This window comes from Falco cherrug, chromosome 7 (assembly GCF_023634085.1).
Source record: "Falco cherrug isolate bFalChe1 chromosome 7, bFalChe1.pri, whole genome shotgun sequence".
Classification (NCBI taxonomy): Eukaryota; Metazoa; Chordata; class Aves; order Falconiformes; family Falconidae; genus Falco; species Falco cherrug.
In genome coordinates, this window is record NC_073703.1 from 15008537 (window position 1) to 15028725 (window position 20189).

The following is a 20189-nucleotide window of genomic DNA, read 5'->3' on the forward strand; positions in this document are numbered from 1 at the left end:
TGTATTGAACTTAGTGTATATGCAAAGGTGAAGTTTTTTCCCCTCATAAAATCTGTAGATAACACTTACTAAAGCACGTTGTTTGTATTTTGTTTCCTTACAGTGCTTGATGTATAATGTAGTTTTTACTTTGAAAATTCCACTAAGATCTGGGGATGTGAAATTGAACTTAGTAATACTGCTCAGTAATTGGGACCCTTATCTACAGATCCAAAGACTTTAATTTGGATAGCCAGCCTTGCAAGGTTCTTCCTCTCATGGAGACAGGGGACTGTGACAGCTATTTCAAGGTTCTCCTTCCCATGGGGACAGGGGACAGTGACAGCTATTTCAGCATGTTTTCTTTCTCTGCCATTTCCTGCCACCCTTGCTGTAGGAAGGAGCAACTACTGTCTTCTAAAGGAGGGAAAAAAGAACTGTGCGTGAACTTATTGCTTTAAAAAAAAAAGTTTTCCCGACTTTGTCTGGTGTAACTGATGTAACCTTTCCCACCCCAGCTATGTCTTGTTGGAGAGGTGTATTTGGATTTTTTCAAGAAAGAAATGGGAATACTGCAGTAAATCTTGTCCTATTCGACCAGTTCCCTTGTTTTATCTTTCTGTTGTGAAGGACTAATTGTAGTAGGACTAGTCCAGCTAGTGAAGGACTATTAGTTTGAATAGTGAAGGCTAGCAATGTGTTTTTAGACAAAAAAAGTGTCACTCTACCTCTAATACATTGTGTGTTTTGGCATGCTTTAGTTCTTACTCATGCATACAGTGCCTTAGCATCTGTGCTCTAGGCACATAATGAAGATTTATATAATCCCTAAGGGATTCTACCCCTTTTCTGAGTTCTCATAATTCTTTACCTAGAAGATGAGATGAGAATTTTCTGCGGGGAAACCTGTGTTGTCATACAACTGCAGCAGAAGTTGCTAGGAGTTGCTGTAGCCCACTTTGTCACTGGTAGATTTGGCTCTAGTGTTATTTCTACCTCCTCAGGAAAAGTGAACAAGCAGTTGAAGGATGAGGATGAATTAATTAATGTTTTGGTCTTTTTTTTTTTTTTTTTTTTTTTTTGGGGGGGGGGGTGGGTGGTGGAATTATTTCACTGCAGGTTGTCCAAGAAGTGCTAAGCAGCCTCACTGCATTCTCCAATCTCAGTTCCAGTCATTAAATTTCTACAATTTTCGTTCCTTGTTCATTTTCACAACTTTTTGGATGTTTTTATACCACTTGTGTTGCTGTTGGTATACACAAACTGGCACGTTAGCTAGTACCAGTAACACTGTTCGCAAAAGAATATTTTAGTGGCTGTTGTAATCTTATGTAAGATTACAATAGTGATTAAGCTCTGTTTATGTAAACCCTGCTTTTAAGTTGCTGTGAAGCTTATGCATTAGAACTCAACATCATGCAAACAAAATCTGGGAGGATGTGGGTGCATGCATTTTAGATTTTTATTATTATTTCTCAAACATACTTTGGAGGAATGTATTCTTTTCTCATCTCAAAGCCCTTCTCTAATGGATTGGATGTGAAACCATGATGTAGTCAGGGTTTCATTTTCCTTTCATTTTAAATAGGCTTAAAACTATACTGACCAAAATAACCAGAAAAAAAGCAATGCAGCTGAAATGCACCTGGCAGGATAATATAATGAAGGTATTTGTAGTCTCTAAATAAACATTGTGATTTTTGTAATTACTCAGAAGTTGTCAGCTGTAAAACTTTGTGTCTGTATTTGAAGATTGTATTTTCACACTTTATTTTTTTTCTCTGGTTTTTTGAGAGGTGGTGAATTAATGAACTTGAGCAGGAGCTGTGTATGTATGGATTAAGAGCAAAAGTACATCCCTCTGGACAGTACTCCTTTCTCAAAAATACAGCAGTTATGTGAACTAAATTTCCATACACAGGTGTTAATAGTGACTTGAAAATAATTAACAGCTAAGCTTCTATTTGGAAAAGTGCTAAAAATATGTTTTAGAACCAGATTAGCGACCAGGTAAAATACTACATTACACTTAGTCATAGTTAAGAGTTAATTAAGATATTGACAGAAAGGATTATTACCACCTTAAATGCTTCTAAATATGTGGAAAGGTAGATTGCAAACTGCATCTGGATTACAATAACTGCATATTTAGCACTAAATTTTAGATGTAATTACTGTGAGCATTACAGCAAGAGTAAAAGCTAATCCCTTCCTGGCCATGTTACAAAGAGTTGCAAGGCAGGATCTGTCCTGGTTGGCTCTGCTGCCTCTTTGCAGCTGCTCTCGGTGGGCGTGCTAGGCTCGCTGTGGCTGCTGCCAGGTAGTAATCGCATGCTGCTGTCAGAATCGTGATTCTCAGATTTGTTCACTAGTTCCCAGCTCACCATCCCTCTCTGGTTGCAGTACGCTCCCTGTCACGTCTGCCCTTAGCTGCCTGTGCAGGATGCTACATGTTGTATCATGAGATATGAATGTTTATTTGCCAAGATACACTTTGTGTTCTGTACTTGTCTTTTTCTATAATTATGCTGAAGATTTTAGTCCCAGTCCAGTAAAACTGTCGGTTTTGGAGTCGGCTTCATTCCTGCTGCCTCTTCTACTTGCTCGCTGTGGCAGCCTCCGCAGCTGCCTGTGCTGTTGCAGTCCACATTCAGGCAGCGCTGCCATGGAGCTCAGTCTCAGCCTGCTCAGACCTCGGGGGTGGACGGGGGTGTTACTGAGCAACCCTTATTTCATTCTTTCAGGCCAGCGCGATTAAGCTTATACGTATGTTCAGCTGTCAGTGTAAGAAGCTGCCTTGATTTCAGAGAGACACGCTTAACCATATCCTCGCGTGTTTCGTAGGACTTCGTACCCACTAGGTGTAAATAGAACGTGAATAGCCACACATGCACTGTTCAGGTTTGCTTGTAGTCCCGTGACTTTAATTTTTGAATACAGTCATTATCAAGTGCCTTTCCATACTGCAGAGATATTTTGGTTTAGAGTCCATTTTTTATTTTTGTGTCGACCTAGATTTTCTTCTTCGTTTGTTGAGTGTCCTCCGCTGCTTTCAGGAAGGATATTTCCACTATCCAGCAGATGTAGCAGTAAGCCCAACAACTTGGCAAAACTGCAGCCAGTACCTGCTAGGTTCAAGCATCATTTTTACTTCCAAACTATTCACTTATTTAGTCCATGTTGCAATAAAAAAAGTAGCAATAATTGTTTACAAACTGCCAGATTTGGGAACTGCACCCTTTGGACTGAATATTCAAAATCAGCTACTGCAATTACCAATGTGTTTAAATTAAACAGGGTTGGTTTTATGGCTTCCTTAAGGACTGTGACACATTTGAGTTCTCTTATACAACACTCAGTCGAGATGACAATGATGTAACCAGGTAGCCTGGCATAGTTGTGATAGCTGTGGACAGAAGATCTAACAGTACTGGTTCCAATGCTTTGGTATGTTTTTCTTTTTGGTGGTAACACAGAGTTAAATTTTATGGGAGATGGGTTCTTTTCACTCAAGTGGCCACTGGGTCACCCAGCATGACTTTATGTATTATGTATATTGTATAGATTTATGTAGATCTAATGTCTATTTAATCACTGCCCAATTTAGATCTTAGAAGTTCTTGTTGTTGTTTGAGTATGCATAACAGCCCTTTCAAGTGTGACCTTTCTGTTGGTATGTATCTTGGGAACAAAAGAAGGATTTCATAATGAACAGCTTTGCCATAATGAGTCATTATTTTTTTAAAATACGGCAACTATCTTAAGCAAATGTCATAATATATGTTCCATGGTCAGCACCAATTTGGACAAATTAAGCTGCATTCCACACTAAAATGCTGGTGTGCCAATACAAGATGACAATTGTTCTAGTTGTTTCAGTGGGGGTTTTTTCGCTGTTTTCTGTCCAGTCAGGCAAGTTCTCCCACGTTACTTGGGAAATGAAAAGTGACTAGGTTTTAAATAAGTCAACCTATTTTGCACAATTAAGCAAAACATATTCAACTATTGGGAATAAAAATACATTTTACTCAGTAGAGATTTGTTGTTTGATTTACGGAGATTAAATTTAGGTGGTTTATTTTATGTTTCATAATTATTTATCTGTAGATTTACATCTCGTTAAGTTCATGAATGACTGATGAAATGTTGTTCCATTGCATCAGCTGAAAGCTCTTGATACAACCAGCTTAATCCCCAGTTTTACTTTCATGACTTCTTGTGTTGAAATAACAAATATCATTGTGTAAAAGCCCCTGGGAACATAACATCAGAACCTGAAATTAGTCTGTGTTACTACCTTGAAATGGCATCCTAGGGTTAGGAACACTTGTGTTAGTTCTGCTGACCATTTAATCTTGTCAAGAACCGTGCTGGGATGCTAGTGTACAACTGCTACAGCTTCTCCAGTTAAGATGAGGTTTCTGTTACCAATTAGGTTGCTGCAGCAACAGCCCTCCTATTCTCTTCATTTGTAGTAAAACACTGTCCTTACCGAAGGTAACACAAATCCTACTGTTAAATTTAATTGGGATGACAACTTCACCCTCTCCCTTTTCCATGTGATCCATGGGACCTATGATTTTGTTGGCTGCAACCCCATGAAAACTCATCACAGAACCTACCTAAGTAATATTGCAGACATCTAGGCAAAAGTTATGCTTAGATGGTGATCCTGCTGATGTGGATGGAATGGCACAGAAGGCAGTGAAAGTCTGCCCAAGTTCTCTGTTGGTGTCATCTGTTTGCAAGACCAGATCTTACTGTGCAGTATAATAGCCATCTTCAGAACGCTGTATGTTACACATGGAGATTTAGTGGTGAAGAGCAACTCTTTAAGAAAAGACACAGGGATTATGTGGATTAATCCAATAAATATTTTTTTTTTTATAAAGTAGAACAAATTGTGGCATAGCACAATGAACACAAATCTGGAAAGATGAACTAATTTAAAAATAAAGGTTAAATCTAGGAAGCTTTAGCAGCATTGCTCTGCAGAGACATTTTTAGTAGTTTCAGTTTCTGTCAAATTCTGAGATAGGCTCGCTTTTTTCCCTGAACTCGGCCATTTATTCCTCACAGGAACCTCTAAACCTCTATCAAGCAGAAACCCGTTTCTTGTATTAATACATTTTATAAATCTATTTTACCTGGAGTGCTCAGGATTCTGCTCCAGAACATCATTTACATACATCTCTTGCAAAACTACTGAGTCAGGTTCTACTTCGGTGGTTTTTTTTCCCCTTGCCATGATATAGGAACGTTGATAAAACATCAGTCAAGCTGTAAATAAATCATGCTTGATTTCCATTAAGGCCATACAGCAGACATATTAGCCTAATGAATATAGGAATGTTACATATGGAAAACATGTACGGGCACATACACTGTCGTGTGGCACTGGCTCGTACACCTTCCCCGGGCTCGGGTGTGAGTCTTGGCTCATGGACTTCATGGCATTAGGGTAATTAAGCACACATTAAAACCAGGGCAGCAAAATAAAGGCAATTTATTGCCTTTAAATTAAAAAAATAAATAAATTTGCGCCGCGGGCCGTGGCGCAGACCTCCGAGAGCGCCCCGCCCCCCCCCCCCGCGGCCGCAGCGGCCTGCTGGCGGGGGCCCGCGGGGCTCCGGTTGCCGCGGCCCGGCCCCGCGCTCAAGGCGCTTGTGCGACGTTTTTAGATTTCAGCCTTTAAATAAATCGCGACTATTTTTTTTCCCTCTCTTCGATGCTCCAGATAATTTCAAGGACACGGGCGGCCGCAGCCTCCCCCGGCGCCGCCTCTGAGGAGAGCGGGCCCCGCAGTGCACCTGCCGCCCTCAGGCGCCGCGGGCGACGGCAGCAGCGCGGCCTCGCGCCCCCGTCAGCTCTGGGTGTTCCTTTCACGGTGAAGTCACGGCCCGGCCTGTCGGCGGGTGTGCGGACGGCCGCGGCCGGGGGGGGGGGGGGGGGAAGGTGCGCTGCTGGGCGCCGCTTGGGCCCGCCCGGCTTCCGTCTCAGATGGTCCCGCCCCGCCGCCCTCGCCCCGCCACCGCCCCCCCTCCTCTCCCCGCCCCCGGCCGTGGCGTAGCCGGGCTCGGTTTCCGTGATAGCTGCGAACGGGGCCGGCGCCGCTCAGGGTGTGTGCAGGAACCCGGCGGGGGAAGCGAGCGCTATGGGGGAGGCGGCTCGGACCCTCCGCCGTCCTTATTAAAGCCGCCGCCCAGCCCAGCTGGAGCCATGGACAAAGCCGACAAGGTGCGAGGGGCGGGCTCGGCGCAGGGGAGACCGTAAACAGCTGCGGCGGGAGGGGGTAGTGCCGCCGCGGCGCCGTGGTGAGGGAGGGGGGCGAGCGGCGGGCGGGGGGTGGCGGGCGGCTCCGTTAGACCCGCGGCCGTCAGGCCCGTCCCGTCAGGCGGCGGCCGAGGAGGGGCAGGGCGCGGCCCGCGGCCTGCCGAGGCCGCCCGGGGCTGGGGGGACGGGGCTGGCCGTGAGGGGGGGAGGGCCGCTGTGCCTCCGCGCTGCGGGAGGGCCCTGGCGGGCTCCGGGCAGGGCGCTTTCGGGGCTGGAAGCGGGAGCCCGGCGGGCGCTTGCCGGGCGGGGAGCGCGGCCGCCGTCCCCGCTGCTGGGCGGGAGGCCGGGCGGGGCCTGGGCCCGCTCTCGGAGCCGCTGGGGGCCGTGAGCAGCTCCCGGGTGTCGGCTGAGGGGCGTCAGGCGCCGGGCTGGCCTGCTCCCTCCTGCGCCTCCAGGCTTTGTGTGCAGCTTAGGGGGTGATTGCGGTTCGTGGTACTTAATTTAAACCTGCCTGGTCTCCAGGCTGTTACAGGCTTCGTGAGAACTTTGCGACATGAGACGTGTTGCTCTTGCTGAAATACTGAAATACCAGTGTCAGGCTGAAGGTTTCGGTGTTGGGAGGCAGCCCATGGTCTCAGCTGGGTCGCCCGGTGAGCAAGGGTTGGGCTTAAGCTCCCTAATGCTACAAGTTGCTGTTTTTTTCTTCAACGTTTAGCATGGCTTTGTCAAGGTGATCAGTTGGCATTATTCCTGAGACCCTTTGAACCATAGGTATGAAGTAGCTTAAGCTGGGACTTAAGGGTTCATATGATTTGTTACGTATATACAGTGAAATGTTTCATCATCAGGAGGCAGTTCTAAAAGATACATCTGAAATTACCGACCATAACAACTTGATCGTACTTTTAAGCCTCTGTTTCAGTGGAATGTGGTGAAAATTTGTGGATTACTGCTTTTCCGGTAGTTCTTAATTTTGGTAGTTCTAGTGGTGTCTCCAGGGGTTCTAACAGTGGGGTTAATCAATAAAATAACACAAGTTCCTGTAGCAAAGTAGCTACTGAGTAAACGATGCACCTGTAAAGATCTGTTGCTTTTCATTTAGTCCGTATGTCTAAGGAAGTTAGTGAACAGCGTACCTTGTTACACTACGGCTCCCACTGTGTCTGTCTTACTAGCCTTTCTGGTGTGATAATGATTTTAAATTCACTTTTTAGAAACCTGCTTTCATATTTGTTTTCATGTAGAAAACCTGACCTTATTCCGTAGAATTTAATTAGTCAAATCTGTTGTGCTTTTTGCTTTAAAATCTTAGGTTTTGGTGTGCTTGGTCCTGTCCCTGTGTGTCCCCCTTCCCCATCCACCCCCCCACCCCAGCCCCGGCTTCATCTGTAATTAGTACTGCAGTACACTTGTGAAATATTTATTCCTTGTTGTTTGAGCTCTTTGTTACCGGAGGTTCACACACATGTCCTTATCAAACCATTCTCTTTTTATTTGTTGGAAATAGCTCATGAAAACGGAGGATCATTGTGTTATTGACAGTGTAAAGTGTTAACTCAGTCTGTGTTGTTATCCTAAGTGCAGTATTTCAACTTGGAGGTGCAGTTGAGCTCTTTGAAGCAGGAACCATCTTCTTGTTTATTCTGTTTGTAGCGTATCTGGTCTTGTCGGTTCCTTAGTCACTAGTAAGGCTTCTAGGCAGACAATTAATACCTGATGAGTTTCTAAAAAGATTCAACTATCTGCTTGCTTTTGTCTTCTCATTATACGGTAGCATCTTGATTAGGAGATCCCTAAATGATTTGGGTTTCAACCTTTTGTGCTTTAAGAATTGAATGTAATCTACCAGTGTAGGTGTTTGGTAAGGTTGCATCAGTTCTGTGTGTTGTTAAGTCTTTGATTTGGGCTCTTTTCTGCACCTGTATTGGCATGGCATCTGATAAATGAATATTAAAGCATTCATAACAGTAGTTGTCCTCTTCTCCCCTTTCCCCCGGAATACTCTCTCAGCCAGAATATGGTAACTGTATGTGCTGGTAGGAATAACTACTGTGGAATTAGAATATGAGGGCGCAGGAATATTGTACTGTGGTGAAGTATAGCATTTCAGGAGTAAATGGAGTTTATAAGTACTGTTGATGGGGAATTTATTGGAAAGAGTTTTGTTGTGTTGGCATAGTAAATTAGTGTAAGATGTCATGCAGCGTGAATATTTGGATGCCTTAACAACAAAAATGGTGAAAAGATGTCACTTGTAGAATGCGCTACACGTTTCTGTTACAGTAATTACGGTATGACTTCGGTATAATTGTTATAATATGCTTAGTGATATTTTTGGAAGCTGACATAGAAGAAAACATAATAAAACTGTTTACAGTTATTTTTATGATAGGACGCATTGTGACTTTTGTAGTGGGTGTGGAAGTTCACTTCTGTCTACACCAGCGCCGAAACTGTTCCTGTTAAAAGCTTTTGGCAGTTAAGTGTGGGTTATTTTCCTATGAGAGAAAACTCGGCACGTGACCTCTGGCACTCTTTCTATGGAAGCTGATTGTGGCAGAAAGCTAAAGAGAAACAACTACACCTCTCAAAGGTACTGCTGTGCTTTGATGTTTCTCAGTGGTGTACACTTGTCTTGCCCAATGATTAAGACATTTGGTTCCATTAGTGCAGTTGAGAAATCAGGTGAAATTGCAAAATCAGTGACCTGTGTTTTGTATTAGTATTGCTTAAAGACAGCCTGTTCTGCTCCCCTCTACAATTCCTGACCATTCAACAGTTGGCTTGATAATGTGCTTGCCATAGAAGTAGGTCTAGATCAGTGCTTTTGTGCTCTTTATCCTATCTAATTTTCTTCAGTGTTTCTTACCTGTGGCAGAATTTTCAACTGAGGCAAACTGGAAAAGGTCCATTTTCCTGTGCTGCATGTTTTGCATGTTACTTTATCTTGAACCTGGAAAATGTGGAAGAATTTGTTTTGTGAGTTATGTATTACCATGTTATAGAATATATTCTCCAGTTAATTGTTACTGATATGATATATATGAAGATCTTAACTTTTTGGCCACAAATTTTTGTCATTGACTAGTTTGTGGAGATGAGGAAGCTGATTTACATGAATGGTTTGTATTAATACTTAGTACGTATGTTACAAGACATTCAAGTATTACTACTACACGTTGATCGTGTGAGTTTAGAAGTTTGTATGTACTGTTCAATGCTGTAAACCAGATAAGTGAAGAGGGTCCTGTTGGTAGCTTTTTTTATCTTTGGGCAAGCTTTGTAACTGTAAATATTACATTTTGTTTGCCCCCCTTTTTTCTAGCATACTCTGGGTTTGAGTTTAAACATACCAACTTGTCATGTTGTGCCACTTGCTCATTTTCTACATATAAGTAAAAAATTTTAATACTTAGTTTTGTTATGTGTTGAACATGGTACTTTCTTCTGTGAAAGGGAAGAGAAATATGCATGGCTCCCTTTTTATGAGCTGAGGGAAAAGGGAAAGATTGACTTAATAGTGTTGCATTGAAATTACTGTGTTTAATCTAAATAGGGAGGATTAAATTTTGTGCTTTGTTCAATGGCCTGCTGCTGGTGCTTCCAGTTGGACTGCATATTTACCATTCCTGAAGTATCTGCCACTTAGAAGCAACTAATTATAGAAACAATGACTTCCATATTTGTAAAGTTTCTCTTAAAATAGATGGAAAGTGACCTGTCTTACTACTAAAATGAGTTTCAAATTCTGAAATCCAAAATTCAGAAGCAGAATTGTTTTGTTTAAAAATAAAAATTGAGCTATGTTTTTGTCTTAACATTTGTGATGAGACTTGTTTCCAGACTTTGAGACAGTAAAACAGCTGATTTTATTATAGTCCTCTGAAATGTGGCATCTGTGTCTATTTTCTCACCCTGTAAATGGTAAGATTGCTATCCAAACTCTTCTAAGAGAGCATGACAGAGATCCTATTTAATGGAAAATGCTGAATGACATTAAGCTACAATGATCAAAAACTTCTCTAAGATTAAACATACAGTGCTATAACTATAGGACAAAGTTTACCAGTCTGTTCCTGCTTGTGTCATCTTCTGTCTTTGCAGCTGTTGATGACTACAGTAGCTTTTATATAGGAAACAAAGGATCGCTTCACTATATATGCTGTCTTGAAAGAGATGTAATTGTTGGACTGAAATATGTAATGAGCTACTGCAAAACATTTTGTAAATTGAAACTCGGGATATCTACAAAAGAGACTTCTGTATAAATCTTGGGTTTCTTTTGAAGGGGTGTGCTTCCATTAATAAGCAACTGATTGAAAATCTGATGTTTCAGCATGACTTGAAATTTATACTTAGAATCAATTTTGGTTATCAAAGGTCAATTTCAATAAATCTTTTTTTAGCCCTGTGATCTGAAAGGTTGAGCTAACATGAAAAAGCTATACTCAAAAATAATTTTATATTTGGTTTTGTTATATGCAATACTTGGCTTTATATTGCCTGATCAAAAACACATACTACTTTGTTAACTATTGGGATCTGACCCTGCATTTACTGATGTCAATGGCAGTGGCGAACAGTTGATTTTTTTTTTTTTTTTTAGTGGATGCAGGCTAGAATAAACCTCAATACTGTGACAGTGATTACAGTGTAAATTAGTATCCCAAGTCCTCTGTTGTAAGGATTAGGAAAAGGGTAGAAACCTTCCCCCAAATCCTTTAGTGTTTGACAAATTTTTCTTGTCTAATTATTTTTGCTTATTTGTGATTATAAACCAATGGCATGATCAGTCATGTTAGTTCTGTTCACTTGCACTTGTCACTCCATTTGTACTTTGTGGATGAAATCTTGGAGAAATTGCATTCGTAATATCTGCATGCACTTTGTTTTATGCACTTAGTATTTGCTTCTGAAACAAAATACTATTAAAAAAAGCTTCTTATCTCTTATTCTGGAGTTTACTTCAATTGTCACTGGTTGCATTTTCCCCTGAGTCTTAAGCATGTCAGCATGGTATTTGGGGGGGAAAAAAAAAAAACAAACAACAATAACAAACTATTTGGCATTATTATTTCTGTATCTGGCTTAAGACACAGAGTTAACCTGTTAAAAGGAATAGGAACTGTCAGTTGGAGATACTTTTTGCTTGTCCAGTGTAATGAGAAATTAGCAGCAGCACCTTAATACTGAATTAGTGTGGGGTTTTTTTGCTTTCTCTTCTTACACTAATGCTTACCTTACAATATCAAGGGAATATTATTTTTGTTGTTTTGACAACATATTGGGAGCCAGGAGACCTAAAATGCCAGGAGTTACTTTGCTGTCTGTCTCCACCAGCCTTCCTTCCTAGTGGAGAAAACCAGAGTCCTAAAAAATATGCTTAGATCATTTTGGGCAAATTATTTAACATTGTTTTGTTTCACTTGCATGTCAAGTGAAACCACTAGCCATCTGTGAAATGTACTGGAACTGGATAATCACATTAGAGAGTTAATTCTGTTTATGTTTTGGTTTGGTTAGCAGTCTGACCTGACTTAGTACACTAGTTTCTCCTTTTTGTTTAAGTTTAGTGATGTTTACTGTCCTCATCTGAAGACACATCCTATGCAGAAAGGAACTTTGAAGTATTTTAGACAGACTGGTAAAATACTGTAAGGAAGCAATATTTTTTTGTTGGTCATACACTTGAGCTGTCTGTCTGTTTTCCACCCTGAGGTGGAAATAGGGCCTTGTTACCTAATGAGATGTATCAGTTGTGCTGAGGATTGCTTGTATTATGCTTGCAGAATGATTTTGAAATGTGAATTAAGGTGTTTACATTTTCAGTTGCTGTTCTGCTGAGTTGGCAGATAGAGATAGATGTGGATATGTATATATATAGCGCCTACAGAACAAAATGCGAAATTAAAACCCAGAGATTTTCCCTAAATTATTATTTTTTCTGAAACAAGTTTCTTGAAATTGTTTAAAAACCCCACAACAAAACCTTCACGAATGAAACCTACCTGTAGGTACACATTAAACTGCACAAGAAAGCTTTCTAAAATGCAGTTTTCATTCCTTTAACAGATACTATTAAAGTTCTGGAGGTGAAAAAAAGAAATTAACTTTCAAATTACACCTGTATGTGTTTATGATTACAGGATATGCTGTATTGCTTTTACCGCTGTAGGTAAGCTAAATAAGTTATGAGCTGTACAGAAAATGGTAATTAAATATATCTGCCAGTTGTTCTACTTTAGCAATAGTTAATCATAATCTGTATAAGAGACTGGGCAACAGGAAAGGAGACATTAAAGTTGTCCTAGTTTGGGCCTCTCGGAGTTGTTTGAACCTGGTGAAATCAAGCAGAATAATTCAAATGGAACTTCTCTAAACTTGTCAAATAAGTTGTGGTGGTGGGTTTTTGTAATAAATGTTTTTAAAAGCCCCAAAATCTGGAAGATTTTTACTGGAAAGATGTAAATCAAATTTTCATCAAAATACTTGGATGGAGAAGGAGGGTAGGGATTACCTTCAGAAATTGACTTGAGATGCTTTGCTGTGGCACCCTTGCTGATGGCAGTCATTCAGCTCCTGCTTTGATTGGTTTTATCTCCTTTTTTTGATACTTCATGGGAAGCTGTTCTCTACCTATAATGATGATATGATACAATATCACAAATCATTCTAATGACACCATTCTGCAAGTAACTTGCCATTAAGAAATGATTTTTATTTACACAGGGATCTCCCAAAGTAATATAGGGAAAGCCCTTTGAAATGGGAAATCTTGTCCCAACCTGAATCACAAACGTTTTGACTATTTTCTGTGCTGGTACTAGAGTGGTTTATAATTAGTACCTTGGCTAAAGTTCACTTGACATGTTGTCGGGAGGTGAATGATAGTTGGAAAGTTTTCAGTGCTTCGTTAAGAATACGGTGTTTGTAAAGCACTTGTCCTAGTTTTACCGTTGAATATTCTGTGGATGAGACAGCCTTAGTGTGTTCCTTGAACATTTATGCCATCTAGTTTTGTAGGCCAGCCCACAACTGAATCTATTCTTAAGCAAATATTTTTGCCTGGCACTCTTGAAATAGCATGAAAACCCCCCTCTTAGTTTCCAGGGAGGGGTATCAGTGTCGGTATTTCTGTTACTCATGAGTTCGCTGTATGTAAGCACTTGACAATTTTTTTTATTTTTTTTAAATGCAAAGTGTTTATCCTCACGGTGCTGGTGTTGGGGAAAATGCCTTGGAGTTTTGCAGCGGGGTAGGTGAGTCACCCGGCGGCTGAGGGATGTGCCAGAGGTCAGGGAGGAAGCTCTGGGTAGAACAGGGTGTTTGATTTGCATTGGACAAGGTCGGTGCTGCTGCAGCTGCACCACAGCTTTTCCTCTGAAGGTGACTTCAGGAGTTGAAAGAGTCAATGTAGACGGAAGGAACGTTTGCCTATATAGAGGTAGTTGTTTTACTGTAATGTAAACCTTGCTGCACAGCAGGCAGCGATGCTTCTATATTGGTGCTTATAGCCATAAGCATTTTCAGAATATACACTGTATTCTTGTCAAAAAAGTGGTTATTAAGGAATCTTGTAACTTGCTGAGACGTACTTCCCCCCCTTCCACTTTTGTCTTTTAATTTTTTTAATGTTTTTGTTTTCCTTTCTTGATTGCTGCTTAAACCTCAGGTCCCTTACACTAGTGTTACCTGTAAATGACTAATGTTCTTACTAAAAAAGCATATAAAAGCATAGACTCATTTTGTTGGAATGGGTATTTCCTCTTTCTCAGCACACTTTGACAAGTCCAAGGACAGAGAAGCTTCTCAAGAAATGGGTAAAAATAATTGTGGACTCTATACTCCACAATTTTTGCCTTTTTTCGCCCATTTTGTGTAACTTTTTTTAATGTTCTGTTCAATTATAAACAAGCTCTGGCTTTGGTCACTGTGGCTTGCAGAATGTTCTACCATCAAAGTTGTTAAGGATGTAACTTTGATCTCAAAGTTAATACTTGCAGACATCCTGCAAATAAGGATCTGCTATCCTAAACAGTGTTTCACTTAGAAAGCTTCCTTCTGTGTTTATAAAGTTTTTCAGTGATGTGCATGGTATTTGGGAAAAGTGAGTCATGTTTAAGTAGAAATTAGTTGGAGAACTGATGTTTACAGGAAATGGCTAATGGTGAAAATTGAGCTAATGCTGCAGCTAATACTGCATAAAACTTCAAAGTATGAATTAGCAAATCTGATAATGGGTAAAAAAAAAAGCAGCAGATACTTTGTACTAACACTTTTTGTAGGAGAAGTTTAATTCCACTTGTTCAAGTCATCCAAATGCCTGTTAAAGAATGACTGTCTTCACAATAACTTAGTTTGAATGTTGTATTTGGAGTTGTAAAGAATGGGTTGAACAAAACTTTTGGTTTAATTTCTGAAATTGGCAGGGAATTCTAGTATTACAATCATAAATAATACGTACTGAAAATACTTCTATATTATAAAAATATAATGCGTCAGTCACTGGTAGTTATGATGATGTAATAGTGACTATTATAGTTAAATGAAAGTTAGGGAGCTTTTACAGTCTCAACTATGTTTTTTTTTCCTGTCTTCCTTCCAAAAGTACCTGATGGCAAAGTGCTTAAATACTAGCTGGTTTTCAACTTGTTTGGTGAATTACAGTGTAACTCATGGTCTTGGTAATTTCCTTGATGATGATTCTACCTTTTGCTCAGTAATTAGATTTTCTGTATGTAAGTGTGTTGGACTAACTAAACAAAGATCCAATGCTCTGCATGAGTGGGGCTTGACCTCCTTTTTCTAGTTCAGTCTGATACTTCAGGAGTAGGTACCTTAATGTAAAAGTAGCATTTCTTACCGACTGGGACAACAGTATCTTTCAAAACATCTTTGGACTGGCCCCTCCCATCTCCTCTGCCCCCATGCTGTTAAACAAATATGGGATCTTAATAAAAAAAAAAATGCTGGGGACTTCTAAAAATATAGATTCAGGTATTGGACAGTAAGGCTGTCTCTGGATGGAGTGTGGGTTTGACGCAGAGTGAGGACGTGGGCTAAGAAGTGTGTGGTAGATGCAGGACTACTTGCCATCATATTTTCAGAGCTCCCATTGTTTAAATGTTCCTGCTCATGTGGTTGTTCTGCAGGTAGTGGCAAGGATATAAGCCTGTCCTCAGCACATGAAACCTTTATGCTCTTCTATTTGTAAAATAAGAGCATGTACTCAAGTGTGTTGCCCTTGGAATTCTTTCTCAGACAATGGAAGGAAAAGTTTCTGGAGTCCTTGCCTGCATTAGAGAGAATCTTCTTAGAAACTGGTATTCTGTGAGATACTAGTGTGAGACAAGTATAATTAAGCTGAAATCTTTGTACAAAAAAAGACGCTTTTTGGCTGAATGTAACTTCTAGTGGAGTATAGAATTTAAGGGTACTTCGGATGTGCAGTTGTCTTATTGAATAAAGCATTTTCCATTGTTTTAAGATCCAGTTATTCCATACAAGACCAAAAGTATGGGTAAAAACACCTTATAAGGTGTTGAGGATACCTTCAGGATTGGAGGCAATACTTTTCTCTGAAAGCACGGTTTAAAAGTTATTTCTAAGCAGTCTTTAATGTCGCCTTCATGGCAAAATTTAACCATAGTCTTAAAACTTCAAAATATGTTAAAGTTGTGCAAATGGAATGTGTGTGGGGTTCTCTGATATACCATCTATTTCGGTAGTAAACCTATAGTTTTATAGCTGGAAGATCTTTTTTTATAATTGCCTAGGAACATGGTCAATTCTGTAGAGCAGGCCAGGCATTTCTGCATTTTCCATATGTTGGTTTCTCGTCTGAAAGCCTACACAACTGTGCTCCACCTACAGTGCTAATTTGATTTCTTTCTGTGTTCAGACTAGTATATCCTCTGCAAGATCTGAACTTCAGTCCCTTTAAAATTAATTAGTGCTTGTATTAACCTTTACATTTTCAAAGTGCAATACAAGTGCTAAATGCTGATGATCTGTATTACACCCTGTATTGATTGGAAGGATGTAATAATAAGCACTTGCCAACTGTTTTCTACCTCTTTTGGTTTACTGTAGAAGTCTCGTACATTTGTCATCAGTTTGCCTGCTATTTGTGGTAATTACCATACAACTTTATGAATCTAAGTTTTCCCAAACAATTTATGATCATATTTAATGAAGACATTTTTCCTTTTCTTTTCCTTAAGAATGTCAAGTTGTCAGCTGAAGTAGAACCATTTATTCCTCAGAAGAAGGGTCCGGAAACTTTAATGATCCCAATGGCGCTTCCTAACGACAGTGGAGGAATTAATGGCATGGAACCAGCTTCTATCCCTAGCTACCTGATCACTTGCTATCCATTTGTACAGGAAAACCAATCCAATAGGTAATAATTGGTTGCGGTCTTCATAGAAGATGATCTATTTCAAAATGGGTTTAAACTTTTGGTAGTCGGTGACTGTTGGCTGTATATTCATTTTGTTCACCATATTTGATCTTACAACCTTCGTGGGTGAGGATGAAGTTTTTCTGTCCCCAATCGTTTTTTATTTCCTTCCTTCTTTTCCTCTACTTTTCTCTATTCATATTCTTTGCTGCTTTTCTTTCACTGGCTACAGAGATCTGGTACAAATCCCTCAGTCACCTGCTGTGCTCTTGCATCTTCCAGAGCAGTCAAGAGGTCTGTGTCTGAATCTCTGATGCTGAAGCAAGGTTCCAGGTGTTCACCTTGGATCTTGCCATGGCAGAACAGTATGCAGCTGACACTTGTATTGGGTGTAGCTGTATCCAGTTCTCTTTACGTAACTGGTTGTAATACATGGACTTTAGGAACTCTTTATTCTAGCCCAAATGCATTGTTCACCGAATGCACAGCTTCAGTGTTGATTATTTTGTATTGAAGGCATAAATAATAATCGCTGTTTGGTTTTGAAAAACGTACTGAGTTTTTGCTTAGTACAGCGCTTCAGTGCTCCTTCACTTAAATAGGTAAGAACAAAAATAATCCTTCAGCAACTGCCTGCTACAGGTCTGTAAAATTATCCTGCATCTTTCCTTTTCCTGTTCTTATTCTGTAATACTCGGGCATCTGCATTTTCCATGTAGATGGTTTCCTGGTCTCTTGGGGGTTTGAAGAGAATTGGATTCATAGTTTCCAAGGGGGTCACCTTGTAGTGCGTTATTTTATAAATAAACACAGGAGGAAGTCTCCATGCTTGGTTTCAGTGTAAGTTTTTTAAATGCCTGTTTTCACCTGTGCTTCTTAAGGCCTGCATTTTCACAGAAATTTTGAACAAGGGTGAGTTGGCAACTCAGTGGACTCAAGTACCTGGCCCTGAGTTAGCTAATGAATGTCACTGTTCCATGAGTCTGCTATCATACCTTGTGTAAGCTTAGGTATCTACTTGGGTTGTATGTGTTTTTAAAAAACAATGAAATTGTTGTGGGTCCAAAATACCTTTCAAAGGAAATCTTGCGCTTTATTTCTAAGTTTAATATTAAAATTCAGTAAGTTTATACAAATAAAGATCAACAAAGATACTTATTTTGCACTTGAATGTGATATGAGCTTGTGAATAATTTAATTGGCATCTCTAAGAAAGTCCAGACAAATTTAAGTTCAGTTATTAAAAGCTAGGAGCTCATGAAACTAATGAGTTGTGGTTGTTGGTTGTTTTTTTGAGGGGGTGTTAGAAGCCTGAATTACCTTGGGAGGGGAAAAACTTACTGAAAAGTTTTCTTTCTCTTTGATTTTTACAGACAGTTTCCGTTATATAACAATGACATCAGATGGCAGCAACCCAACCCAAATCCTGCAGGACCATACCTTGCTTATCCTATAATATCTGCACAACCACCTGTTTCTACAGAATATGCGTATTATCAGCTGATGCCAGCACCGTGTGCTCAGGTCATGGGTTTCTATCATCCTTTCCCTGCCCCCTATTCTGCACCCTTCCAAACAGCAAGTGCTGTAAATACAGTTACTACAGAATGCACTGAGCGTCCCAACCCGTCGGGCCAGGTTTTTCCATTATCCAGTCAGCGGAGCAGAAGCAGTAACAGGGGACCTGTCATACAAAAAGTAAGTTTGCTTCTTAATAGGGTAGGTAGGACTGTATAGAAAAATATCTTTGTGCAGGAAGCACGCATCTCATTTGAGCAAGAACAGGTATGTCAGTAGTGTCAGTGGAAAGGTGGGCAGAAAAGGTGTTAATGAGAGAGCAGCAAAACTCTGTCTTACAGAGATACTTGGTGAGTTTATAAAACCTGCAAGTGTTACATGGGAAACTCCCTTCCACTGCCTCTCTGCTACTTTGATTTGAGCTTAAAATTAGATCCTTAGAGTATGGGTATACTTGCTTTTTTCTATCTTTTTTTGATACTTCGACATCATAACAAACAGTTCATGCAGAAAATACTGCGAAGAGGTTAATAAATCAAGTATTTTAATGAATATTTCTCTTAATCTCTTGTCTTTAAACGTGTGGCTTCTGTAGAGAGCACTAGAACTTTCAATTGCTTTGTTTGATTACAACTATGAAGTAAAATGGTGTGACTTTTGTGTGTGTGTGGCTAATATTTTAAAACAGCAACAGCAGTTACAGATGCACATAAAAAATAAACGTCCTCCAGTGAAAAATGTCGCCACTCAAAAGGAGACTAGTTCATCAGGTCCTGAGAACAGATCAAAGATTGTTTTGTTGGTTGATGCATCACAGCAAACAGGTAATCTATTTCCCATCTTCTGGGCATATGAATTAACATGAACTATGTGTCAGTTGCCATCTTTCCTAAAAGAAGGTGGACCTAGTTTAGATGTGGCTTTTAAGAGAAATCTTTGCTGATAAGAAAGATAATGAAGAAAAGCTGCCGATGGCTGCAGAGACCCACTCAGAATGTCATATTATAATGTTGCAACAATATCGTATTCCTGCAGAGATTTTGCCACTGTCAAAAACAGACTCTTCTTGAAGGAGTTTATTAATAGTCGGACCTAGACATAACTTGTTCAAATTCAATGCCGTTTTAAATTTTATTAAAAGGAAATTGTCACCTGCGAAGACTTTGGCTTTTTCCGTTTGTTTTTATGATGTGTGGTTTTCTCATGTCTTAATGATTCCTGCACAAGTAATTATTTTTATCTTTTTTTCTTGTAGACTTTCCCTCAGATATAGCTAATAAATCACTTTCTGAAAGCGCCTCTACAATGCTTTGGAAATCAAAAGGCAGGCGCAGAAGAACTTCTCACCCTGCTGCAGAGTCTTCTAGTGAACAAGGTGCAAGTGAAGCAGACATTGACAGTGACAGCGGCTATTGTAGTCCTAAGCATGGCAATAACCAGGCTGCAGCCATGACTTCAAGAAATACAGATTCTTGTGCAATGAATGTATGTAAATGTAACTGAGTCACTTAACTATATATAGTTCCTAAAGGCTAATAAAAATTACTAAAAAATCCTTTTTCTTTCCTTTTCAGGTTGTAGACCCATCGATAAATACAAGTAAGCACTGTCTTAGCTGGTGAGCTGTTCACAATTTGGCTGGGTCACTTCATATTGTTACTTTTACCTTTTTCTGGGAACCATCTCTTGATCTACTTTCAGCATGCTACTCTAACTGATCAGATACTTCTGAAGATACATTTTTACTGTGATTCCTACCACCGCCACCAAAACGCCCATTACTTGTTGAATGAACAAGTAGAAGTAGCTATTGCTAATGATTTATCAAGAGCTGCCTTTCTTTAAAGGATTAAAAAAGACTCCAATGGAAGCATTCAGACAAAGCTGCGTTTCTCTTTTGATCCTCAAGCTTCGTTAACCTGTTGGACTGCAGTTCTTAGATGGGTAGTAGTAGAGCAAGAGAGTTCTCATCCTCTGTTTGAGAAGTACTGATACTTTTTTAGAAGCTTTAAAGTAC

At 40.1% G+C, this 20189-nt stretch overlaps 1 protein-coding gene across 1 annotated transcript in view; it reads left to right on the forward strand.

The window, feature by feature from the left end:
- Positions 1–6019: 6019 nt before the first annotated feature.
- The window catches only part of SECISBP2L (SECIS binding protein 2 like), a 30804-nt gene continuing 16634 nt past the window's right edge, over positions 6020–20189 (forward strand). The window contains exons 1-6 of the mRNA XM_055716172.1: positions 6020–6216; positions 16476–16654; positions 18028–18352; positions 18861–18996; positions 19428–19657; positions 19747–19771. Of these exons, the coding sequence (XP_055572147.1) occupies positions 6199–6216; positions 16476–16654; positions 18028–18352; positions 18861–18996; positions 19428–19657; positions 19747–19771 (913 nt within the window). The 5' untranslated portion in view covers positions 6020–6198. The remainder of the gene's footprint in view (positions 6217–16475; positions 16655–18027; positions 18353–18860; positions 18997–19427; positions 19658–19746; positions 19772–20189) is intronic.